Genomic DNA, 22,706 nt, shown 5'->3' with positions numbered 1-22,706 from the left:
GATGCTTAACCGACTGAGCCACCCAGGCGTCCCACAGGTAACAGTTTTTGACTGTTTCCCTGGCAACTGCCCCATGACTTGCAAGCCATTTCCTTACTTTGATGTTGGCCATATTTGATATTAAAATATTAAATTGTGAATCAGCTCTAAAAAGTTCTAATGAACAAATGCATAAACCTTAAAAACTGATAAATTAGTAAGTACTTACCTTATTGATATGGGAATAAAGTACCGTACAGTGCCTTTAGTTCTGGTAGATGCCATCGAGGATTAAAAAATAGATGAACAGAGGAGAAACAGAAGACATACTCAGTTTAAGACTCAGGAAAAGCTGGGGTAAGGGGGAAAAAAAAACATTGAGAAAAAGCCTTTGATAAACTAACTCTAGGTGAATATATTCTGACCTTTTATGGTCTTATGGAGGCCCTAATCACCTTTCATTTGACTTATTGAAGAACCTCCCTAACTCCTTTTTTCTTTCTACTCAGTCCATTCTAAATTTTGAAACTGGACATTTTTTTCTAATATATCACTTTGTACTTGTCATTCTACTACTTAGAATTTTTTTGAAAGATTTTTTTTTTTAAGATTTTTTATTTATTTATTTGACAGAGAGAGACAGCAAGAGAGGGAACAGAAGCAGGGGGAGTGGGAGAGGGAGAAGCAGGCTTCCCGCGGAGCAGGGAGCCCTATGTGGGACTCGATCCCAGGACCCTGGGATCATGACCTGAGCCGAAGGCAGACGCTTAACGACTGAGCCACCAGGTGCCCCTAGAATTTTTGAATAGCAACATTCTCCAAAGTGGTTCTCTAAAGACGATCCATTCGGGCATGGGGGAAAAATACTAAAACTTATTTTTTACCATGAAAAATGAGAATTAAATCAGGTTTTACTAGCGTTTAAGTATGGATCAACACTGGTACTACCCACATTAGATCCAAGCGTTAGCCTGTGTCATAAACTGTACGTAACGTACCATGAACAGAGTTGAGTTCCCCTGTACACCCTTAGTCATCGTTTTCCTTGAGCATATTGCAGCTTACAGGTTTTGCTATTACTTAAGTCTCTCTCTCTTTTCTTTTTTTTTAATTCCAGTATAGTTAACATACAGTGTTAAATTAGGTTCAGGTGTACAATATGATTCAGCAATTCTGTACATTACTTAGTGCTCATTAGAATAAGTATACTCTTCATCTGCTCACCTTTTTAACCCATCCTCCCATCCCCCCACCCTGGCAACCACCAGTTTGTTCTCTTACAGTGCATTTGTCCAGAACCTTGTAATATAGTGTGGAGGGAGCCTTTGAAATGGTTTGTGCAAGAAGGAAATTTAGTGGTTGTCTTGTGGCAAATTACTTAAAAGAGTGGTCAAACTAAATGATGTAGCAGTTTTCTTGTACAAAATGTCAAGTGTTCCAAATTTCCTGAACTTTTCTGTGCTAACAAGTGGTTTTCAGTAGTATGCTGCCTAGGAGTTGGGGTGGGGGGTGGGCAGCAGTGACAAATACTCTTAGTCTATCTGTTAAAGTGAAGGTAATGTGTAACAGTGAGTGAAAAAGTAGCTGCATTTTGAAAGAAATTTGTGCCACGGAAAGAGCATTTTGCAAATGGGTATTTGGAGGGGCTCCTGGGTGGCTCAGTTGGTTAAGCAACTGCCTTCGGCTCAGGTCATGATCTCAGGGTCCTGGGATCGAGCCCCGCATCGGGCTCCCTGCTCGGCGGGAAGCCTGCTTCTCCCTCTCCCACTCCCCCTGCTTGTGTTCCCTCTCTCGCTGTCTCTCTCTCTGTCAAATAAATAAATAAATAAAATCTTAAAAAAAAAAAAAAGAAAATGGGTATTTGGAAATGTTACCGTTTGTATGTGACTTTGTTGACAAAAATGATTCCACCTCTTAAAACAGGTAAATCTGCCTCTTAAAAACATTGGAAAGAAAATGTTCTCATCTTCCCAATGAAAGGTTTAATAGATTTTGAACCTATTTGTTAAAAATATAGTAACATTAGAAACCTTTCTATTCATTTTCAAGAAAAACTGCTTGGCATCACAGAAGATAGAAATTTACCATCCTGGGATGCGTGGGTGGCTCAGTCGATTAAGCATGTGCCTTTGGCCCAGGTCATGATCTTCAGGGTGCTGGGATCCAGTCCTGCATCGGGCTCCTTGCTCTGCAGAGAGCCTGCTTCTCCCAATGCCTGCAGCGCCCCCTGCTTGTGCTCATTCTCTCTCTTTCTCGCTCTCTGACAAATAAATAAATAAAATCTTAAAAAAAAAAAAAAAGGTATTTACCATCCTTTGGGTGGAATTGAAAAATGAGTACCATGATCTAATTAATAGAGCTAGTAAAGCACTTCTTCCATTGAGAGCTACATATCTTTGTGACATTTATTTTTCATCTATAATAAAACCAAGTCACAAAATAAATTTAAAAACTAAACTGCAGAAGACCTAAGATTTCTAAAAATATGAACAATCTTCAGTCACAGTACACTCAAAAAAGGGGAACAAAAAATTGTGTACCATGAATAAAATTTAATTTACAAAATATTTGTTTTAAAGTATATAATTTGATAAAATTTGACTTATATTTATACCTATAAAACCATCACCACAATCAAAATAATGTATGTATCCATCATGTCCAAAAGTTTCTTCATAACATTTTATAATTCCTCCCATCTCCAGGCACCCACTGGTGTGCTGTCACTTACAGATTAGTTTGACTTTTGTAGAATTTTATCCAAATGGAATCATATAGTATGTGTTCTTTTTTGTCTCCTTGTCCTTTGCATTTCCATATAAGTTTTAAAATCAGCTTACCCAAAAGGTAGCTGGTAGGAGATGGCTATGCATGAGTGAGGGCAGAGAGTATTTGGAAAATCCTGTGCCTTCTGCTCCATTTTGCTGTGAACCTAAAACTGCTCTAAAAAATAAAATCTATTAAAAAAAAAAGACACCTGGAGTTTTGATTGGATTGTTCTGAACCTATAGATCAATTAGGGGAGAACTGACTTTTTAACAATGTTGAATATTTTTTACCTGTGGTATATTTCTCCATTTATGTAGGCCATCATTAATTTCTCTTAACAATGTTTTTTAAAATACTTTAAATTTACTTTTATTTTTGAAATTTATTATTGAACATTGCATACAATGTTTTATTCATTTCAGGTGTAAAACATAGTGATTGAAGAATTCTGTGCATTGGTACTCACCATGATAAGTGAAGTCACCATCTGTCACCATTGACTATATTCCTTATGCTGTACTTTTCATCTCCATGACTTATTTATATTGTAACTGGAAGTTTGTGCCTCTTAATGCCCTTCTCTTAACAGTGTTTTGTGTCACTCTTGTACATCTTTTGTTAGATTTATCCCTAAGTATTCATGTTTTTATGCAATAAATGGTATTGTATTTATTTTCTTTTTCTGGTTATTGCTAACATATAGAAATATAATAGATTTTTGTGTATTGTCCTTGTATCCTGTAGCCTTGCTAAACTCATTTAAGTAGCTTTATTGTAGATTCTGTCAGATTTTCTTTTTTTTTTTTCTTTTTTTTTTTAAAGATTTTATTTATTTATTTGAGAGAGAGAGAATGAGAGAGAGCACATGAGAGGGGATAGGGTCAGAGGGCAAAGCAGACTCCCTGCCGAGCAGGGAGCCCGATGCGGGACTCGATCCAGGGACTCCAGGATCATGACCTGAGCCGAAGGCAGTCGCTTAACCAACTGAGCCACCCAGGCGCCCTGTCAGATTTTCTATGTAGAAATATAATATATACTTTATATAAATATCAATTATTTAAATATACTAATATAAATATGTACTTTAAAACAAATATTTCTCCCTTTCTGATCTAGATGGTTTTTATTTCTCTTTATTTTCTTATTGCACTCACTAGATCCTCCAGTACAAATTTGAATACAAACAGTGAGCACAGACATCCTGGCCTTGTTTCTGATCTTAGAGCATTGTGTCGTAACCATTAAGTATGGTGTTAGCTATACGTTATCATTGATGCCCTTTATTGATTTAAGAATGTTTCCTTCTATTCCTAGTTTGGTGAAAGTTTTTATCAAAAAAGGTGGTTGGAGGGCGCCTGGGTGGCTCAGTTGGTTAAGCGACTGCCTTCGGCTCAGGTCATGATCCTGGAGTCCCGGGATCGAGTCCCACATCGGGCTCCCTGCTCAGCAGGGAGTCTGCTTCTCCCTCTGACCCTCCTCCCTCTCATGCTCTCTGTCTCTCATTCTCTCTCTCTCAAATAAATAAATAAAATCTTTAAAAAAAAAAAAATTTAAAAAAAAAAAAGGTGGTTGGGGGGCGCCTGGCTGGCTCAGTCAGTAGAACATGCGACTCCTGATCTTGGAGTCATGAGTTCAAGCCCGACGTTGGATGTAGAAATTCCATACTTACATATATACATACATACATATATACATAAATGTTTAAAAAATGATTGTTGGATTTTTGACAAGTGCATTTTCTATGTCTAGTGGGATGATCATATAGTTTTTCTTTGTCAGCCTATTATAATGATGGGTTGTATTGATTGATTTTTTTCAGATTTTAACCAACTTGTATTCCTGGGACAAATCTACTTGGTCATAATGTATTATCCTTTTATAATTGTTGGATTTGATTTGCTGAAGTTTCATTAAGAATGTATGCATATACATTCATCTTTGTGATTTTGGTATCAAGGTGAGGCTGACTTCATAGGATGACCTGGGAAGAATTAATTCCGTTCTCTTCAATTTTCTGGAAGAATTTGTATAGAATTACTTATTCCTTGAATGTTTGGTAGACTTGTCCAGTGAAGCTATGGGGCCTGGAATTTTCTTTGTGGGTATGTTTTAAATAATAAATTTAATTTCCGTAATAGATTACAGGGGTATTCAGGTAACCTATTTCTTTGTGAATGAGCCTTGGTAGTTTGCATCTTGAAGAAAAATTTCAATTTTCAATTTCATTTAAGTTGCCAATTGACATAAAGTTGTTCATAATATTGCCTTATTATTCTGATATCTATAGAATCTGTGGATATCACCTCTCTCATTCCTGATGTTGGTAATTTGTGTTTTCTTTCTCTCTTTCCTAATCAGTCTGTTTGTAGTTTATTAAGCTAAAATCTGTGTATGGTTTGTTAATTTTCTCTGTTGTGTTTTTTTAATTGGTTTCTCCTGTGATCTTTGTGATTTCCTTTATTCTGAGTTTCATTTGCTCTTTTTTTTTTTTTTCCCCCTAATTTAAGATAGAAGCTGAGGTCATTGAATTTAGTCCTTCTTTTCTAATGTAGGTATTTAATGATACAGTTTTCCCTCTAAGAACTCGTTTAGCAGTTTTGGATGTTATGTTTTAATTTTTGTTTAGTTCAAAGTACTTTTGTAATTTCCCTTTTGATTTCTTCTTTCAGTTATTTAGAAGTGTGTTGTTTAGTTTCCACAGATTTGGAGGTTTTCCAGAGATCTTTCTGTTACTGATTTTTATTCAATATCATATTTGTCTTGAATTATTTTAAAATTATTGGATCTTGTTTTATGGCCCAGAATATGATCATTCTTAGTAAATGTTCCATGTTCACTTGAAAAGAATGTATATTCTGCTTTTTTTCTATTAAGTTGGTTGATAGTGTTTTTCAGGTGTTCTGTATCCTATCGGTTTGTCTCTTCCCCCCATTTATTAATTTGTTTAATCATTTATATCACAAATGATATAACCCATAGATATTTATTCCATAGTATAACTTATAATATTATAATATAATATAAATATTATAATATTTGTAATCTATTAATACTTTATTTTGTTGCTCAAACTGTTCCACCTTTGGCCATTAGGAGTTCTTTCAGTTGGCTGCTGTTTTGCTTGGCATACCCCCATCAGTGTGTTTTTTGCTTGTTTTTGTTTTTATTTTTTTAAAGATTTTATTTATTTATTTATTTGAGAGAGAGAACGCATATGAGCCGGGGGGGAGGGGCAGAGGGAGAGGGAGAAGCAGACTCCTCACTGAGCAGGGAGCCAAACTCGGGGCTTGATCCCAGGACCGTGGGATCATGACCTGAGTCGAAGGCAGATGCTTAACTGACTGAACCACCCAGGCACCCCTGTTTTTTGGTTTTGATTTGTTATTTTCTCACTTCCTTACTTTCTGGCACTACAAGATGCTCCAGGCTTATCTTGTATATTTGTTGCCCCAGCTCTAGAATCAACCATTCTCCAAGGAGCTCTGGATACTTTTATTGGAGAATAGTATTAGAAACCAAGATCTGGGTGCTAGATACGCTTATTGCTACTGGAGTGTCCTTTTATACCCTCTTAGCCAACAGATGTATACAAACCTGTGTATATAATATATGTAACCATCTGTATCTCTATTAAATTAAACATGAGTTCTTGCTGATGTCTCCAGCACTAATCCATTATTATATAGATCATTCTAGTTTCTTCCCCTTGCTGATCTGTAAATTTCCACTCTAACAGTGAGATTCAGGGCGCCTGGGTGGCTCAGTCAGTGAAGCATCTGCCTTTGGCTCAGGTCATGATCCCAGGGTCCTGGGATCGAGCCCCACATGAGGCTCCCTGCTCAGCAGGGAGTCTGCTTCTCCCCCCTCCCTCTGTTCTCTCTCTCTCTCTGTCAAATAAATAAATAAAATCTTAAAAAAAAAAACCAACAATGAGATTCTTGGCTCCTACCATCTGCCATCTATATACTTAATGATTCACTTCCATTGTATACATACATATAACAGTGTCGGAATTACAAATGCATATCTACATGGAAAACAACTTTACTGACAAGTTACGTCATGTAGTTCCTTTTGCCTTTAGTCTTAATAGACTCCATTTCCAAAGTTTCTTAGGTCAGCACATTTCCTTCCACTCACTTTAATGAAGTTGTTCCAATACATTTATAATACAGTTAGATTCTCTTATCACAGTTTACATTCTTCCCTGGGATCCCTCAACCTCATAAATGATTTTTTAAATTTTTCATATATCACTCTTCATGTTGTAAAGTTCTGTAGGTTTTTTAACAAATGTATAATGTTATTTGTCCACCATTACAGTGTGATACAGAAGAATTTCATCACCTTAAAAGTGCATGGTGTTTTACCTGCTTGTCTCTTATCCCTTTGCTCTGCCCTAGCAATCACTGATCTTTTTACTTTTCCAGAATGTCATGTAGTTGGGATCATACAGTATAAAGCCTTTTCAGATTGGCTCTTTTCACTTAGTAATATGCATTTGTTTCTTCTGTGTCTTGTCATGGCTTGATAGCTTATTTCTTTTTAGTACTGAATGGTATTACATTGGATGTACTACAGTTTATCCATCTTCTACTGAAGGACATCTTGGTTGCTTCCAAGTTTTGGCAATTATGAATAAAGCTGATATAAACATCCATATGCAAGTTTTTGTGTGAACAAAAGTTTTCAACTCAGTTGAGTTAGTACTTAGAAGTGTGCTGCTAAATTGAACAATAAGACTATGTTCAGCATTGTGAGAAACTGCAAACTGTCTCCCAAAATGGCTGTACCGTTTTGCATTCCCACCAACAAGTAAGAATTCCTCTTGTTCCACATCCTCACCAACATGAGATATTGTCAGTTTTTGAGCCATTCTAATAGGTGTGTATGAGTATCCCATGTGGTTTTAATTTTTAATTCCCTATGACAGATGATGTTGAGCAACTTTTCATATGCTTATTTGCCATCTGTATATCTTCTTTGGTGTGTCTGTTCAGATCTTTCCCTCCTTTTTTTTTTTTAAGATTTTATTTATTTGACAAAGAGAGACACAGCGAGAGAGGGAACACAAGCAGGGGGAGTGGGAGAGGGAGAAGCAGGCTTCCCACCGAGCAGGGAGCCTGATGTGTGGGGCTCGATCCCAGGACCGTGAGATCATGACCTGAGCCGAAGGCAGACGCTTAACGACTGAGCCACCCAGGCGCCCCTCTTTCCCTCCTTCTAAAATTGGGTTGTTTTCTTATTGTTGACCTTTAAGAGGTTTTTATACATTTTGGATACAAGTGAGATGTTTTATATGTTTTGATATAGATGAGATAATGTATTTTGCAAATATTTTCTCCCAGTCTGACTTGTCTTTTTTTTTATCTCTTAATAATGTCTTTTGCAGAGCAGAAGTTTTTACTTTTCATGCAGTCCACTTTTTTTTCATTGATTGTGCTTTTGGTTTCACATCTAAATAGTTATCACCAAAGCCAAGGTCACCTTGATTTTCTCCTATGTTATCTTCTAGAAGTTTTGTGTTTTACATTTAGGCAGATGTTACATTAGGATCATTTACATTATCAATGTTGAGTTAATTTTTGTGAAAGTTGTGTCTAGATGCTTTTTTTGCATATAGATGTCCAGTTGTTCCAGCACCATTCATTGAAAAGACTATCCTTTCTCCATTGAACTGCCTGTGCTCTTTTGTCATGTATCAATTGACTGCAGTTGTGTTTGTCTGTTTCTGAATGCTCTGTTCTGTTTTATTGATCTATATGTCTGATCTTTCACCAATACTACATTGTCTTGATCACTATAGCTTTATTGTGAGTTTTTTTTAATTCCAGTATAATTAACATACAGTGTCATATTAGTTTCAGGTATATAATATAGTGATTCAATAATTCTATACATTACTCAGTGTTCATTATGATAAGTGTTCTCTTCAATCCCCTTCACCTGTTTCACCCATCGTCCCACTCACCTTCCCCCTGGTAACCACCAGTTTATTCTCTATATTTAAGAGTCTCTTTTTTTGTTTGTCTCTGTTTTTCTTTGTTTTGTTTCTTAAGTTCCACATATGAGTGAAATCATATGGTATTTGTCTTTCTCTCACTGATTTATTTCATCTAGCATTATACCCTCTAGACCATTCATATTGTTGCTGATGGCAAGATTTCATTCTTTTTTTATGGTGGAGTAATATTCCATTGTGCATATATATATCACTTCTTTATCCATTCATCTCTTGGTGGACAGCACTGGGGTTGCTTCCATATTTTGGCTATTGTAAATAATGCTACAATAAACATAGGGGTGCATATATCTTTTCAAATTACTGTTTTCATATTCTTTGGGTAAATACCCAGTAGTGGAATTGCTGGATCATGATAATTCTAATTTTAATTTTTTGAGGAACCTCCATACTGTTTTCCAGTGGCTGCACCAGTTTGCATTCCCACCAACAGTGCATGAGGGTTTTTTTTTTTTCCCTTCACATCCTTGCCAACACCTGTTGTTTCTTGTGTTGTTAATTTTAGCCATTCTGACTGGTGTGAGGTGATATCTCAATGTGGTTTTGATTGGCATTTCTCTGATGACTAGTGATGTTGAGATTTATAATGAGTTTTGAAGTCAAGTAATGTCAGTCCCCCAACTTTGTTCTTCAGTATTGTGTTACTTTTCTGGTTATTTTACCTTTCCATATAAACTTTAGAATCCATTTGTCAGTATCCACAGACTAGCCTGTTGAGATTTTGATTGAAATTGCACTGAATCTGTAGATCAAGTTGGAAAAAACTGACGTCTTAGCAATATTAAATCTTCCAATCCATGAACATGCAGTACTTCATTTATTTAGATCTTTGGTTTCTTTCATCATTATAGTTTACAGCATATAAATAGTGTATATATTTTGTTAGAGTTATACATAAGCATTTCATTTTTATGCTAAAGTTAATTGTATTCTGTATTTTTTAAAAAGATTTACTTTTTGGGAGAAAGCGAGCATGAGCGGGGTGAGGGGCAGAGGGACAAGCAGACTCCCTGCTGAGCAGGGGGCCTGACTCGGGGCTGGATCCCAGGACCCTGAGATCATGACCTGAGCCGAAATCAGACATTTAACCGACTGTGCCACCCACACACCTCTTGTGTATTGTTTTTAATTTCAAGTACCATTGTTCATTGCTAGTATAAAGGAAAGCAATTGACTTGTATATTAGCCTTGTATTCTGTGACTTTGCTGTATTTGTTTATTAGTTCCAGCAGTGATTTTTTACTTTCATCTTTTTCTTTTTCTTCTTAATTCTTCGATTCAGTTCTTCTTCGATTCTTCTTCGATTCTTTGATTCAGTTCTTTAATCTCTACATAGACAATCCTGTCATCTGCAAACAAAGATAGTTTTACTTATTATTTCCTAATGTACTTACCTTTATTTTCTTTAAAAAAAAAAAAAAAAGTCTTATTGCAGGGCATCTGGGTGGCGCAGTTGGTTAAGTGTCTGACTCTTGGTTTTGGCTCAGGTCATGATCTTGTGGTTGTTAGATCGAGTCCTGGGTGGGGCTCCGCGCTCAGCTTGGAGTTTGCTTCAGGTTCCCTCTCCCTCTTCCCCTCCCCCTGCTCGTGCATGCATGCTCTCTCTCTCCCTCTCAAATAAATAAATAAAATTTCTAAAAAATCGTATTGCACTGACTAAGATGTTCGGTATGAGCTGAATAGGACTGGTGAGAGGGGACATTTTTGCCTTGTTCCCAGTCCTAGAAGGAAAGCATCCTCTTTCTCACCATTAAGTCTAATGTTAGCAGTATGTCTTCTGTAGATGTTCTTGATCAAGTTGAGGAAGTTCCTCTCTTTTCCTAGTTTGCTGAGAGTTTTATCAGGAATGGGTTTTAGATTTTGTCAAATACCTTTTCAGAATCAATTCATGCAATTATATGGTTTTTCCTCTTTAGTCTGTTGTGGTGGCGGATTATATTAATTGATTTTCAAATGTCAGATCGATCTTGCATACCTGGAATAAATTGCACTTGATTGTGGTATGTAATTTTTTATACATTGTAAAATTTTATATTTCTAATGTCTTGTTGAGAATTTTTACAACTATATCCATAAGAGATACAGGTCTATAGTTTTCTTGTAATGTTCTTCTCTGGTTTCTGTATTAAGGTAATACTGGCCTTATACAATGAGTTTAGGGGGTGTTCTTTCCACTTCTATTGGAAGAAATTGCATAGGTACCAGTTTTTCTTTAAGTGTTTAATGGAATTATCAGTACAACATATGAAACTGATGTTTTCAAAGATTATTAACATGGGTTCAGTTTCTTTAATAGGGTCTTTCTTTTTAATCCAATCTGACAATCTCTGCCTTTTAATTGGGGTTTTTAGACTTATTTACATTTACTGTCGTTGATACGGTTTGGTTTAAATCGGTTATATTCCTATTTGTTTTCTAATTGTTCCATCTGTTTTTTCTTCTTGCTCTTTTTTGCTTTATTTGGGGTTGAATGGTTTTTATCCCACTTTATATCTTTTACTGGCTTATGAGCTATAACTGTTACCTAGTAATTGCATTGGCATATGCAATATATATCTTATCATATTATACCTCTTCACAGATAGTATAAGAATAATACCATTCCATTTTCCCTCTTTCAGCTTGATGTTGTTTTCAAACTTTTTATTCTCATATATTATAAATCCTACACCACCTTATTATTATTTTTGTTTAAATAGTTATTATTCTTAAAGAGATTTAAATAACAAGAAAAAAGTATTTGTTTTCCCATGTAGTTAACTTTTCTTTCTTTCTTTCTTTTGTTTTTTTTAGATTTTATTTATTTATTTGACAGAGCGAGAGAGCACAAGCAGGGGGAACAGTAGAGGGAGAGTGAGAAGCAGGCTCCCCGCCAAGCAGGGAGCCCGATGCGGGGCTCAATCCCAGGACCCTGAGGTCATGACCTGAGCCAAAGGCAGACACTTAACCATCTGAGCCACCCAGGCGCCCCGTAGTTAACTTTTCTAGTGCTCTTCATTCTTTTGTGTAGATCCATATTTCCATTTGGTATCTTTTTCTGCCTAAAGGACTTTTTTTTTTAATTGCAGTGCAGTCTGCTGTTCTTGAGGATTTTTTCTTTTTATCTGAGAAGATACTTATTTCACCTTGTTTTTAAAAAATATTTTTACTGGTACAATGACTTTTAACACTAATTACCGAGAATTAATCCATACTTTACAGGTTTTGGACATAGTCCTTCACAAAATTGTCATTCCTTTAGACACCCAACTACAAGCTTGGGGTTCCCAGGCCACCCGTAATTCTGACCGACTGGATATAAATTCAAAGGTTCCCACTAACTCTTCAGGTTAATATTTCAGTAGAGAATGACTCAAAACTGAGGAAAGTATTATACTTACAGATAGAGTTTTATTATAGCAAAAAGAATATAAATCAGAACTAGCCCACAAGAGAGACTCATAAAATGAGGTCTGGGATGGCCCCACATATGAAGCTTTTGGTGTCTTCTCCCCATGATGTCTGGATCTGTCACCCTCCCAGCACACTGATATGTAGCAATATGCAGAGTAATAACCAGGAAGCTCACCAAGTTTTGGTGTCCAGAATATTTATTGGGGTTTCATTATGTAGGCATGATTGATGGACTCATTGAATATGTGATTAAACTCAGTCTCTAGCCCTGCTTCCATTCCCTGGAATTCAGACTGATATCAAATGGCTTAGAGCACTGAGCCTCTAACCACATGGTTGGTCTTTCTGGGTTGACCAGCCACCATCCTAAGTCATCTCATGTGCATAAACTATCAGGCCCCACCACGAATAACAAAGACACTCCTGTCACTTGGGAAATTCCAAGGATTTAGAGGCTCATCCCAGGAACTGAGACTAAAGCCACCAAATTCTTTATTACACAGTAGCTGGGTATAGAATTCTGGGTTGGTAGGGTTTGTTTTTCTTTCCATAATTCAAAGATGTTGCTCTGTTGTATTCTTACATTGTTTTCAATAAAAAATCTGCTAGACTCCTTATCTTTGTTCCTCTGTATATAACATGTCTTTCCCACCCACCACCCAACTGTTTTTAAGATTTTTCTTTTTATCATGTGTTTTGAGCAATTTGATTATAATGTGCTTTGGTGTAGTTTTCATCTTTCTCATGCTGAGGGTTCTTGGAGATTCTTGGATATCATTTCTTCAACTGTGTTTTCTGTATCCCTCTCTCTTCCTTTAAGGATTATTAAGCTGCTTGAAGTTGTCTCGTAGCTTAGTGATGCTCTGATGATGATGGTGGTGGTGGTGATGATTTGCAGGATTTTTTTTCCTGTTAGTGTTAGTTGCTTTTGACATGTGTATGTTCTTTGAATCCCTAGCATTACTGTTAGCACCTGAAAGATTCTTTGTGTTCTGTCCCATAACCAGCACCACACCTGGTCCTTAGAACGGCAGTCATTGTTTGTAGAATACCCATGTTTAGGGATTTCTTTGAGGCTTTAGCTGAGTAGTTTGGGGAACCAACAAAGGGCATCTAGCTTTACACTCAAGGATCAAACTGAAGGTATTTGTTAATTTTGGAGATGACACTATTTTAAAAGAATAGAATTTTTTTAAAAGGCTTTGATAATTCTGAGGAGGCCTGATACTTATTAAGTCCTGGCTAAGGAAACAACTACTGCAGATCATTTCTCTCACACCCTGATAGCCTGTGCTAGCCAGGAGGTAGGAATAGATCGTAAGAGCTAGTCCTATACACAGAGCATGGGAAACCCAGAGTTGGTACTAGGTTGAGAGCAGACCTCGTACATAAGGCTGTGCACCTCACTGAGGCTCCCAGTCAAGGGGATAAGTGGAAGCTGAAAAAGCCTCCTCCTAATTAGTTTTCCCATAGAGAGTACCTTTATTTATTTATTTATTTATTTATTTATTTATTTAAGATTTTATTTTTAAGTAATCTGTGTGCCCAACGTGGGCCTGAACCCACAACCCTGAGATCAAGAGTTGTACACCCCCTGCCTGAACCAGCCAGACGCCCTAAGAATGCCTTTATGTAACTGAGACAGAGGTGCTGTGTGGGAAGTGAGTACAGAAGTGGGGAGGTGGACAGAGATTGGCAGAGAGGTCAGCACAACATATAGTATGGAGCTTACTTTGGCATGGCCCTTTGGGTAGAGACACATGGACAGCTTCTGCCAGCTAGGAGCTTCTAAATACTAACCGCCAGCTGGAAGTTAGGCCAGAACAGTATGGCAGTCTTAGGCTCAAGAACTATTGTGACTAGTGCAAAGGTAAGCAAAGTTTTATTCGAACCTTCTTCTGTGCTGTATGTTAGCAAGTTACAGGGAACATGTGAAAACTAAAAGGGAATGGAAGTAATTCCTATACCATGAGGAGGTTGGGCATGCTTTGCAGACTTGGGGGACTTGTGTTTGGTGTCTTTTAAGGAATGCTGCTATCTTAAGTCCCCACCGGAGAACTTGAGTTTCTCTTAAGCATGCACATTTCTGGGTTAGCCTTGGATGCAATGTGCAGAGATATATATCCAAGAGACTTTTAGACCGGGAAGGAGTCCTGTTGCCTTTCAAGAAATGTTTAAGCATCTGCACCAAATGAATTCTTCAAGCCTTTGGAAAGTTGGGTTAACTTGACTAGGCAGATTGGAGCCTGAGGTGTTCCGAGGAGGACAGGAAATTGGCAAGTTGCTGCTGTAACTAGAATGGATGTCTGAGAGACATAAGATGGTTACAGGCAACTTGGGAACAAGGGAGAAACCTCTGGGCTACCAAACTTTTACAAAGAGAGAATTGTTAAACTGACAGGGGCCTGAAAACATAACCACCTGAGTGCTAATTGCCAGTGCGAGGGATAGAGTTCTTCCCTAAAGGTCGCCTCAGTCCTCCTCAGAAAGACTTCACAGAGGGTTGCTTTTCCTTTCCCCACCCACAGGTAACAGTCCTTTGGATAGCCCCCGGAATTTCTCTCCAAATGCACCTGCTCACTTTTCCTTTGTTCCTGCCCGTAGGTAAGTTGATAGAAAACCTCTGTGACTAATGTGTGTGTGGCATTTGCGTGAATGTTAGTTAAATGTTAGCTTCCTCTTTTGAGGCACTGCCCTTCCAAGTGTGTTACCTTGGGCTACTAGCCATCAGCATTGCTTTCCTCATCTTGTTCAAATTTTGCTTTCTAGATGCCCTAGGTATTTGCCTTTAGATATTTGAATGGCAAGTAGATATAAGAAGTGGATTGGTTTTTATAATCCTAAGCACACATCCCTGGTTTCCTGAGGGTATGTTCCAAAACATTATACTCCTGACTGAGAGCTATCCTAGTGGGATCAATGAGAAAATGGCCTCTCATCCCAGGGAGACCCAAGGTTTTACTCTTACTCCTCAACCAGAATAAAAGTGCTTTTAATAGAGATTCGTTAATATTGGAAAGCTGTGTCTCCTGGTGTATAATAAGCACTTATTCAGTGCTCTTTGGTTGAATGAGTGATGGGGAAGAATAATGAACAGGCAAGCGTTTATAGTTGTAAACTGTGATAAGCACCATGAAATGAAAGAACATGATGCTGCATGAAAGCATAGGAAGGGAATGGGGCTGGAGGATCTATACAGGGTGGTCATGTAAGGCCTCCCGGAAGGGGATTGACTTTTAAGCTAAGACCTGAAGGATAAGAGTGAGCCTGCTATGTTGAAAGTGAGGACACAGGTGTAGGCCATTGTAGGCAGAAGGAATAGCATGTCCCATTTGTGCCCTTGTGTCTGCCTTATTATCAGGGCTTTAGGAATAGGATCAGCTAGGGGATTTCGGGGCCTGGTATTACGATCCAGAGCTGTGCTAGGTGGCATGAAGTTTGAGTCATGTGTATGGAACATGGAACTCTGGGCTGTTCTCTTAACAGGACATAGTAGGAAAAGCAGCTAGGTATTAGTAGGGGTAGGGAAGAAGACTTCAACCCTGCCAAATAGGGTACTCAGGAATTGTGTTTGCTAGGTTACTGAGGTCAGGCTTGAACCTTGTAGGATCACATGGGTTTGGAATATCACACAAAATAGATTTAATGAAATGCTAAGGATAGATCCATCAGTCCTGCAATTTCACGTCAAACATACACACAATCCTTTTTTTTTTTAAAGATTTTATTTATTTGGCAGAGAGAGACACAGCGAGAGAGGGAACACAAGCAAGGGGAGTGGGAGAGGGAGAAGCAGGCTTCCCGCGGAGCAGGGATCCCAATGCGGGGCTCGATCCCAGGACCCTGGGACCATGACCTGAGCCGAAGGCAGACACTTAATGGCTGAGCCACCCAGGCGCCCCTACATACACACAATCCTAAACAAAAAGTTTGCTCTTGCCAAGGGTGACCAAATGCCAGGGGTCAAACAGATCAGTCTCCTTGGTTCCATTTGATTCTCACTGTAATATATGTCTTTTAACTACAGCCATGGCCACAGAGCAGACAGGTAATAGTGGACATGATGGGGAGAGGGGCTGGGAAACTGCTATGCATGGCCAGACAATATGGTTTGTGGTGTTGTGCTTGGTGAGAACTGGTTGTGATGAGTCTTCTCTGACTGTGGGTATGAACATTTGGCCTTTCATATCTAGCAAAGAGGCCCTAAGGGAACCCCCTGCTGGAACCAAGGCTCAGAGCTCATAGACTTGGAGGCAGGAATTGCTAATAGTTCTAAGTTTCTGAGCCTAGGGACAAGTCACCCTCATCCCCACAAATTCCTCGGTCACCCAGTGAGATGACCAGGCAGAGAAAGTGGAGGCATCCTATAGTGGCATTTCTTTCTGACTGTGGTAGCCCTTGCTCTTCAGATTACAGAAAAATGGCTGCCCTGCAGTTGGTTTCCATTTCTTTCTAAAGAAGGAAAGATGATCTGTGAAAAAGTCTATTTGACAAGGGTTTGGGAAATTCCTCCCTAAGTTAGACTAGTGCTATCTTTGCTGAGCTCTGTTTTCCTGGAATTGACTTGCTTTCTTGTATAGAGCTCCCAGGACCCAACAAAAGAGGTCAGAGAGAACATCATGTTTGAGCAGCTTCCTGGACATTTCTTTGCCTCAGAGACTAGGTTCCAGCAGAGCTAGCTGCCTGGGTAGCATGAAGTTTGAATCAGGTGCATGTAGCATGGAACCCTATGCTGTCCCCTTGCAGAGTCTAGTAGGAAAAGCTGCTCGGTATTGGTGGGAGTGGGGAGGAGTGCTTCAAAAGGGGAAGCCCTGGCAAGATTGAGTCCTCTTTTTTTTCCTTCCTCTCCCTGCCTCTCTCCACCTCCCTTAACTGTGAAGCCTGGACTAAATCACCAAATCCCTGGGTTATAGTGTTTCTCTGAAGATTGAGGGTATTTAAATTCTAAAGGTCCTCCATTGCTAATGTTCTAAAGTTCCGTGGTAGCAGCAAAGAAATTTTCGCCAACTTCAACTAGAACAGGCTATGCCCCCATGCTTCACAAGAAAAAACGCTTGTGTTACAGCACATCCCATAGTCCAGGAAAGAATCACTTGTCCACGTAATAAAAGCTTCACACCAGATACCTGCTTGATCTTTCTCCTCCACAGCAAAGCAAATAGCTAGTTCTTTGTGATGAGAACTTTGGGGTGCATCCTTTCAAGAGCAGCAGGAAACCTGCTCCAAAATCTTATATAATACAGCCAAGGGTATGCCACCTGGCTGTCTCTTCATGAGGTTACTACCACTCTACGAACATTCTCAAAGACTGGTTTTATGGGTCCTAATGGATCTTAAGTAACCTTGGACTGTTTGCCAATGATTGGTTCATACTCAGACTCAGATGGTGGTCCACTTCTTCTTCATCAATCCAGTGGCCTGGGAAAGACCAAAGAGCCTTTCACATGGAGCCTTCAAAAAAAGGAATAGCTGTATTTCAGTGGCAGTTCTGTCCTTGTGGTGATCCCTTCAGCTAGAGTCCTCTGTCATTGCTTCTCTAAAAGTGAATACGTTGCATAAATAAATGAATACATGTGACTACGTTGAGAGTATGAAGATTTTTATTTCAGAACCACAGTATTATATAATGGATGTTCTTATTCAAAGTCACAGACTCCTTTTTAGTTAGAGATGTTTGTCTTTGCAGTGGAAAACTCACGACCATAGGCCTCATGTAGGAGAGAGATGTGAAAGCATGTACTAGACTAAGCAGTACTGTCTAGAGACAAGGAAGAGCCTACCTGTGAGCCAACTGCCCAAAACAGTGCTGGTGGAAAGACAGGCAGGTCCAGGGCTCAGGGTGGGGTCCTGTAGAAACTGGCTAATATTCTTAATTTTACATAGGACTGATGGACGGCGCTGGTCTTTGGCCTCTTTGCCTTCTTCAGGTTATGGAACCAACACTCCTAGCTCTACTGTCTCAGTAAGTAGCCAAATCTGTGGCTTTGCTTCCTTCATCCCAAGGAAGTACTTCCCTACAGATTATTGCTGCCTATCCCTATGGGATTGCAAAGTAGTTCTCAATTTTTCCTCCAAGGCCAAATTCAGAGAGGTTGTTTGGAGATGAGGCTGAGTGGGGCAGTGGTGGCCCTTAACAGCCATAGCCAGATATAAACATTGAACACCTTTGGAAAGAACTAACCAGCATGCTCTCTGGGCATCAGTTTTTCCAAGTTGAGTCAGAGGAGGGCTTGAGGATGGACTTTTGCTTTGCCAGATGTGGAGGATCCTAAACATGGTTCCCCTGTTTCCTTCATCTTACTTCTAGAACTGCAACCAAGAGCAGATAACCCCTCCCATGTCCCAAAGGCCTGATGGACCCTCTTTCTCCTCTTTCACCTTTTCCTTTCAAAAAAAGAAGAGAAGGATGATTATTTGATATTCAAGTTTGATGTGTATCAGCAAAAAGCTGGGCCTGTCTCTAAAACTTCTAGTTATGTTTTTTTAGAGAAGGTTTTAGCCTAAAACACAACAGATGTCCTAATTGCTGCTATGCACAATTGACCGTAAAATGAGTCTTCCTCATTGAGCAAGTTTTAATTGAAGCCAGGATGACAAGGTTGGCAAACTCTTTCTGTAAAGAGCCAAATAGTAAGTACTGTAGGCTTTGCAGGCTGGGTCGGGCAGCACACTGGGTGGCCCGTTCCCCATGTCCTCCACCATTCTTCCAGTCTTCCCAGGGCAGCTTGTTGACATTTGTGACTCCCAAGCAGGTAGAAGGAGTATCATTTCCTCCGTTGACCTAGATATAACTCATAAAGTAATCCAAAGGTCTCATTGGTCTTTTAGCGGCAGTTAAGCTTCAGATCTTTCCCTGGTAAATATCGCTTTCCCTATAAACCTTTACCGGACAGGTGACTTTTTAGACCTAAGGCAAGAGTCATATTATATATATAATATATACCTGTTCAGTAAATTTTAATAGACTCAACCCATGGCTGCTGCTTATTTTATTGGGATACAAAAATTTTACTTCCTGTCAGTGGCAGTTGGGTGAAGATACTTTTTACAGCTTCTGTGCAACCCATTTTCCAAAATGTGGCCAAGACAGAGCCCTGGGGAGACCTCCCCCAAGCTGTTTATAGCTTCATGTATTATAGCATTCCATGACAGAAGCCTGTACTGTTTGCCCCCCAAAAAATTCTGATTTCTCACTTGGTATTGAGACTTACTTGTGGCAAGAGAGTTTTCTTAGTGTGGTGCTGCAGCTTTGACTCTAAATGGATTTGGATATTTAAACCCCAGATCCTTCATCAGTTGATGAACAGAAACTGAGCCAGTGATGTTAGACTTGCCTGCTCTCTTAGCCAGTTTTGTCAGGAAAGGGGGCCTTCCCCGATTCTGGTGCTGTACTAGGCTGTCACCGCGGTCGCTGCATCTCTGGGATGCCTGCAGGAGCATGGCTCGCTCCCTCACATGGTCTGTCATGGTTGGCAGTGGGCTCTTGTCTGGAATCTCAGTCATTGGGCCCTGTTTGGAATTCTTCGTCATTTTCAGGTCACGTCTAATCTTTGGGTTCCAGATCTAAAAGTGATTTTCTTCCCTGCCAGATTTTCTTGCCTATTTGTGTCCCTAGAGTATGGCCACAGTCTTCCTAGCCTCAGCCGTGCCAGTTGTCCTTTGGGTAACAGCCGAAAGGAAACATTACCGAGTTCTCCCAGCACTGTGGAAGGGAAAACTTCCAGGGATTTCATATGTAGGCTGAGTATACCTGGGACAATTCCTAAGCCAGGAAGCATGATTTATTAATTACTTGCCATTCCAACTAGCCAAAAGCTTCACTGAGGGCAAAGCATCCATGCAGAAGAATCTGCCTTTTGCCACCAAAAGAGGTTCCCTAGGTAGTTACGGACACCCACACCACCCACTTGTGAATGCCTGGATCCAACTGCCTGCCAGACTCATGAAGGTTCCTAGTATCTTGGCTTCCTCAGGACTGAAGCCTCGGAAGGAGTAGAGAGGGGAATCGTGCACAATGGAGGCGAAAAGGAGCAAGGCAAAGAAGGCCTGCTGTGGGTTAGCTTTGGGAAGTCCTCTCTGTGCCTGGACTGCCCTGAGACATGTCTGTAATGCTGCTTGTTAATGTTTTTCTCTCTAGTCATCATGTTCCTCACAGGAAAAGCTGCACCAGTTGCCCTTCCAGCCTACAGCCGATGAGCTGCACTTTTTGACGAAGCATTTCAGCACAGAGAGTGTACCAGATGAGGAGGGACGGCAGTCTCCGGCCATGCGGCCCCGCTCTCGCAGCCTCAGGTGAGGGCTACTCTCTGCCTGCTACCCCAGGGCCTGTGGAGCTCGGCTTTTCTGCACAGCGTAGGAATAGGCAAACAGTTATAAAGGGCAAGAGAGTAAATAATTGAAGCTTTGTACGCCATACAGTCTCTGTGGCAACTACTTAACTCTGCTGTTATAGTGGGAAAGCATCCAGACATCTCATAAACTTTATTTACGAAGACAGGCAGCGGGCCAGATTTGGTCTGTGAGGCGTAGCTCGCCAACCCAGAGCTTAGCTCAAATGAGCCAAGGCCAGTGATGCTCAGGCACACCTGATGACCCTGTCAAGTGGTCCCTCTCTTTTCCGTTTGAGGGTAGTTAGCAGTGGGAATATACTTTAAACTCCACTTAGCAAAAGGAGAGTAATAGTATCATCCATTCTTATAGTTACCTGGCTGCAGAACCCACAGGCCCAGGGTATAGAAACTAAGCCAGCTACAAAAGGTGCTGCTGAAGACACTTGCGGCTGACTTGGGGAAGAAGCCCATTTCAGAAGCAGAATGAAATGCCCATCTGAATCTCACTCATTTCCCTGAATCACCTGGGCTCATCAAACCAAACAAACCTTAGCAGCTGATTTATCTATGAATTCCTTTGATTAATTAGCTCTTTTCTTTGGCATTAGCTGGTTTAAAATTATGCCAAAATTCCAGGTTAAGGAAGAGGGTGGAAATTAAAATGGGCCTGGCTTTAGTGACTGAGGTCAGCTTTCCAGAGCTCCTAGGAAATGATTAATTGGCTAATATGTTCGGGGTGGGAACCCAGAGGAGCAGGGCCTGCCACGGAGAATCTCCTCAGGGATTATATTCCCTGAGTATCAGGGAGTAAGCTGAGCCAGACCACAAAGATGGGTTCAAGTTCAGAGACTAATGAAGATGATCACGGGGACTGTTGTGTAAAGGATCAAAAACACAAATGAGTTTTTGTGGAGTGTGGATCTCAGTGCCTTTCTTTGTTTCACTCATAGGAATACCTGAATCGGTGCTTTCCACAATGCACAGGGTAAAAGGTTCATTTTAGGCCATATGAGACTGAGAAGAATATAGTGTATCAGGGAAATCCCTGCTATATTACTCTTAAAATACTTGGTAATGCGTACTGATACAGCAAGCAGACCGTGGCTCACTCCAGGGAGGAAAGGCAGAGAAGAACAATTCTGAACCTAACTCAACTTAGGTCATATGTCAGGGGCACCAAACTGGGCAGGACTCAAATATCCATTCATTTCTGTGGATCAAACTTTGAAATCCTTTAAGAAGATGTAACTGCACATGGGCCAAAGAGGAAGATTTAGATGACCCAGGCTAATAACTCACTGCAGGCTGGATTGGCCTCATTGGCTGCAGCTTGTTTGGAAAAGGATACAGGTATACATGGTCTTCCTTTGGTGTTTCTGGTGGTGGTTTGATTTGATTTGATTCCTAGAACATGCTGGGATATACTCAAAACCCCACTGGCCAAAGCAAAGAAGACCCAGAGAGTTCTGTTCTGGGGGAGGTCATCCTAGGAAAGCCACCAGTAGACTCAGGAGTGGTTTCCTCCTTTCTAGGCCTTTTCAGGCCCTGGCAGAGGTCTTTATGAAAGTCAGGCTTCTTACAGGAAGGTAGCCTGGTTCCAGATGGCACCATTTTGAGCTAAACAAGGTGTGCTGGGAGCTTCAGGAAAAAGGAAGACTCCAGAACTCAGCACTCATTAAGGTGGGAGTGCTGCAGACAGTGGGAGGGCAGGGACTCTGGGGATGGTCATCTTTCTTCTTGAGAGTTCCATGGCACTAAAATAACACAATGTGTCTTTCTTATTTAGTCCTGGACGGTCCCCAGTTTCCTTCGACAGTGAAATAATAATGATGAATCATGTATACAAAGAAAGATTCCCTAAGGTAAGGATCCTGAGGTTGGCTGCCCCTGTGGGAAGACTGGGGGTGAGGGGATGGAGTGCTCTCACCAAAGGTAATCAAGAAGAGCAGAAAGGCACCCAGGAGGAGGAGGAGACAAGCGCCAGGCTGTCAGACTGCTGGAGAAGAGGCGGCAACAGAGGCCTATGAGTTTGGGGCTAATATTTGGAGGGCCTCTATTTCTCCACTCCCTGGGGAGGTATCTAGGGGGAGATGTTAAAAAGGTGTTCCCCCATATGTTATGGGGAAGGAGAGAACTGGGACCTTGTCTCTAACCATGCGCATCAGGGCCTCGAGTTAGAGTCCCTGCAGAACGGGATTCGCTATCGGAAGGCA

General features: G+C 40.2%; 1 protein-coding gene across 6 annotated transcripts in view; it reads left to right on the top strand.

Moving 5' to 3' along the window:
- Positions 1 to 22,706, top strand: part of MAST2 (microtubule associated serine/threonine kinase 2) — a 221,440-nt gene that overhangs the window by 168,640 nt on the left and 30,094 nt on the right. For 4 of the 6 annotated variants that reach the window (XM_032429988.1, XM_032429980.1, XM_032430000.1 and 1 more), the window contains 5 exons: positions 14,692 to 14,767; positions 16,191 to 16,211; positions 18,047 to 18,125; positions 20,301 to 20,455; positions 22,280 to 22,355. In XM_032429988.1, coding sequence (XP_032285879.1) covers positions 14,692 to 14,767; positions 16,191 to 16,211; positions 18,047 to 18,125; positions 20,301 to 20,455; positions 22,280 to 22,355 — 407 coding nt within the window. The remainder of the gene's footprint in view (positions 1 to 14,691; positions 14,768 to 16,190; positions 16,212 to 18,046; positions 18,126 to 20,300; positions 20,456 to 22,279; positions 22,356 to 22,706) is intronic. The other 2 variants (XM_032429999.1, XM_032429995.1) reach the window with 1 other exon arrangement.

Source organism: Phoca vitulina, unplaced genomic scaffold (genome assembly GCF_004348235.1).
Source record: "Phoca vitulina isolate PV1807 unplaced genomic scaffold, GSC_HSeal_1.0 scaffold2, whole genome shotgun sequence".
NCBI lineage: Eukaryota > Metazoa > Chordata > Mammalia > Carnivora > Phocidae > Phoca > Phoca vitulina.
The sequence above is the reverse complement of the archived record's forward strand: the minus strand, read 5'-3'. Positions and strand labels throughout refer to the sequence as shown.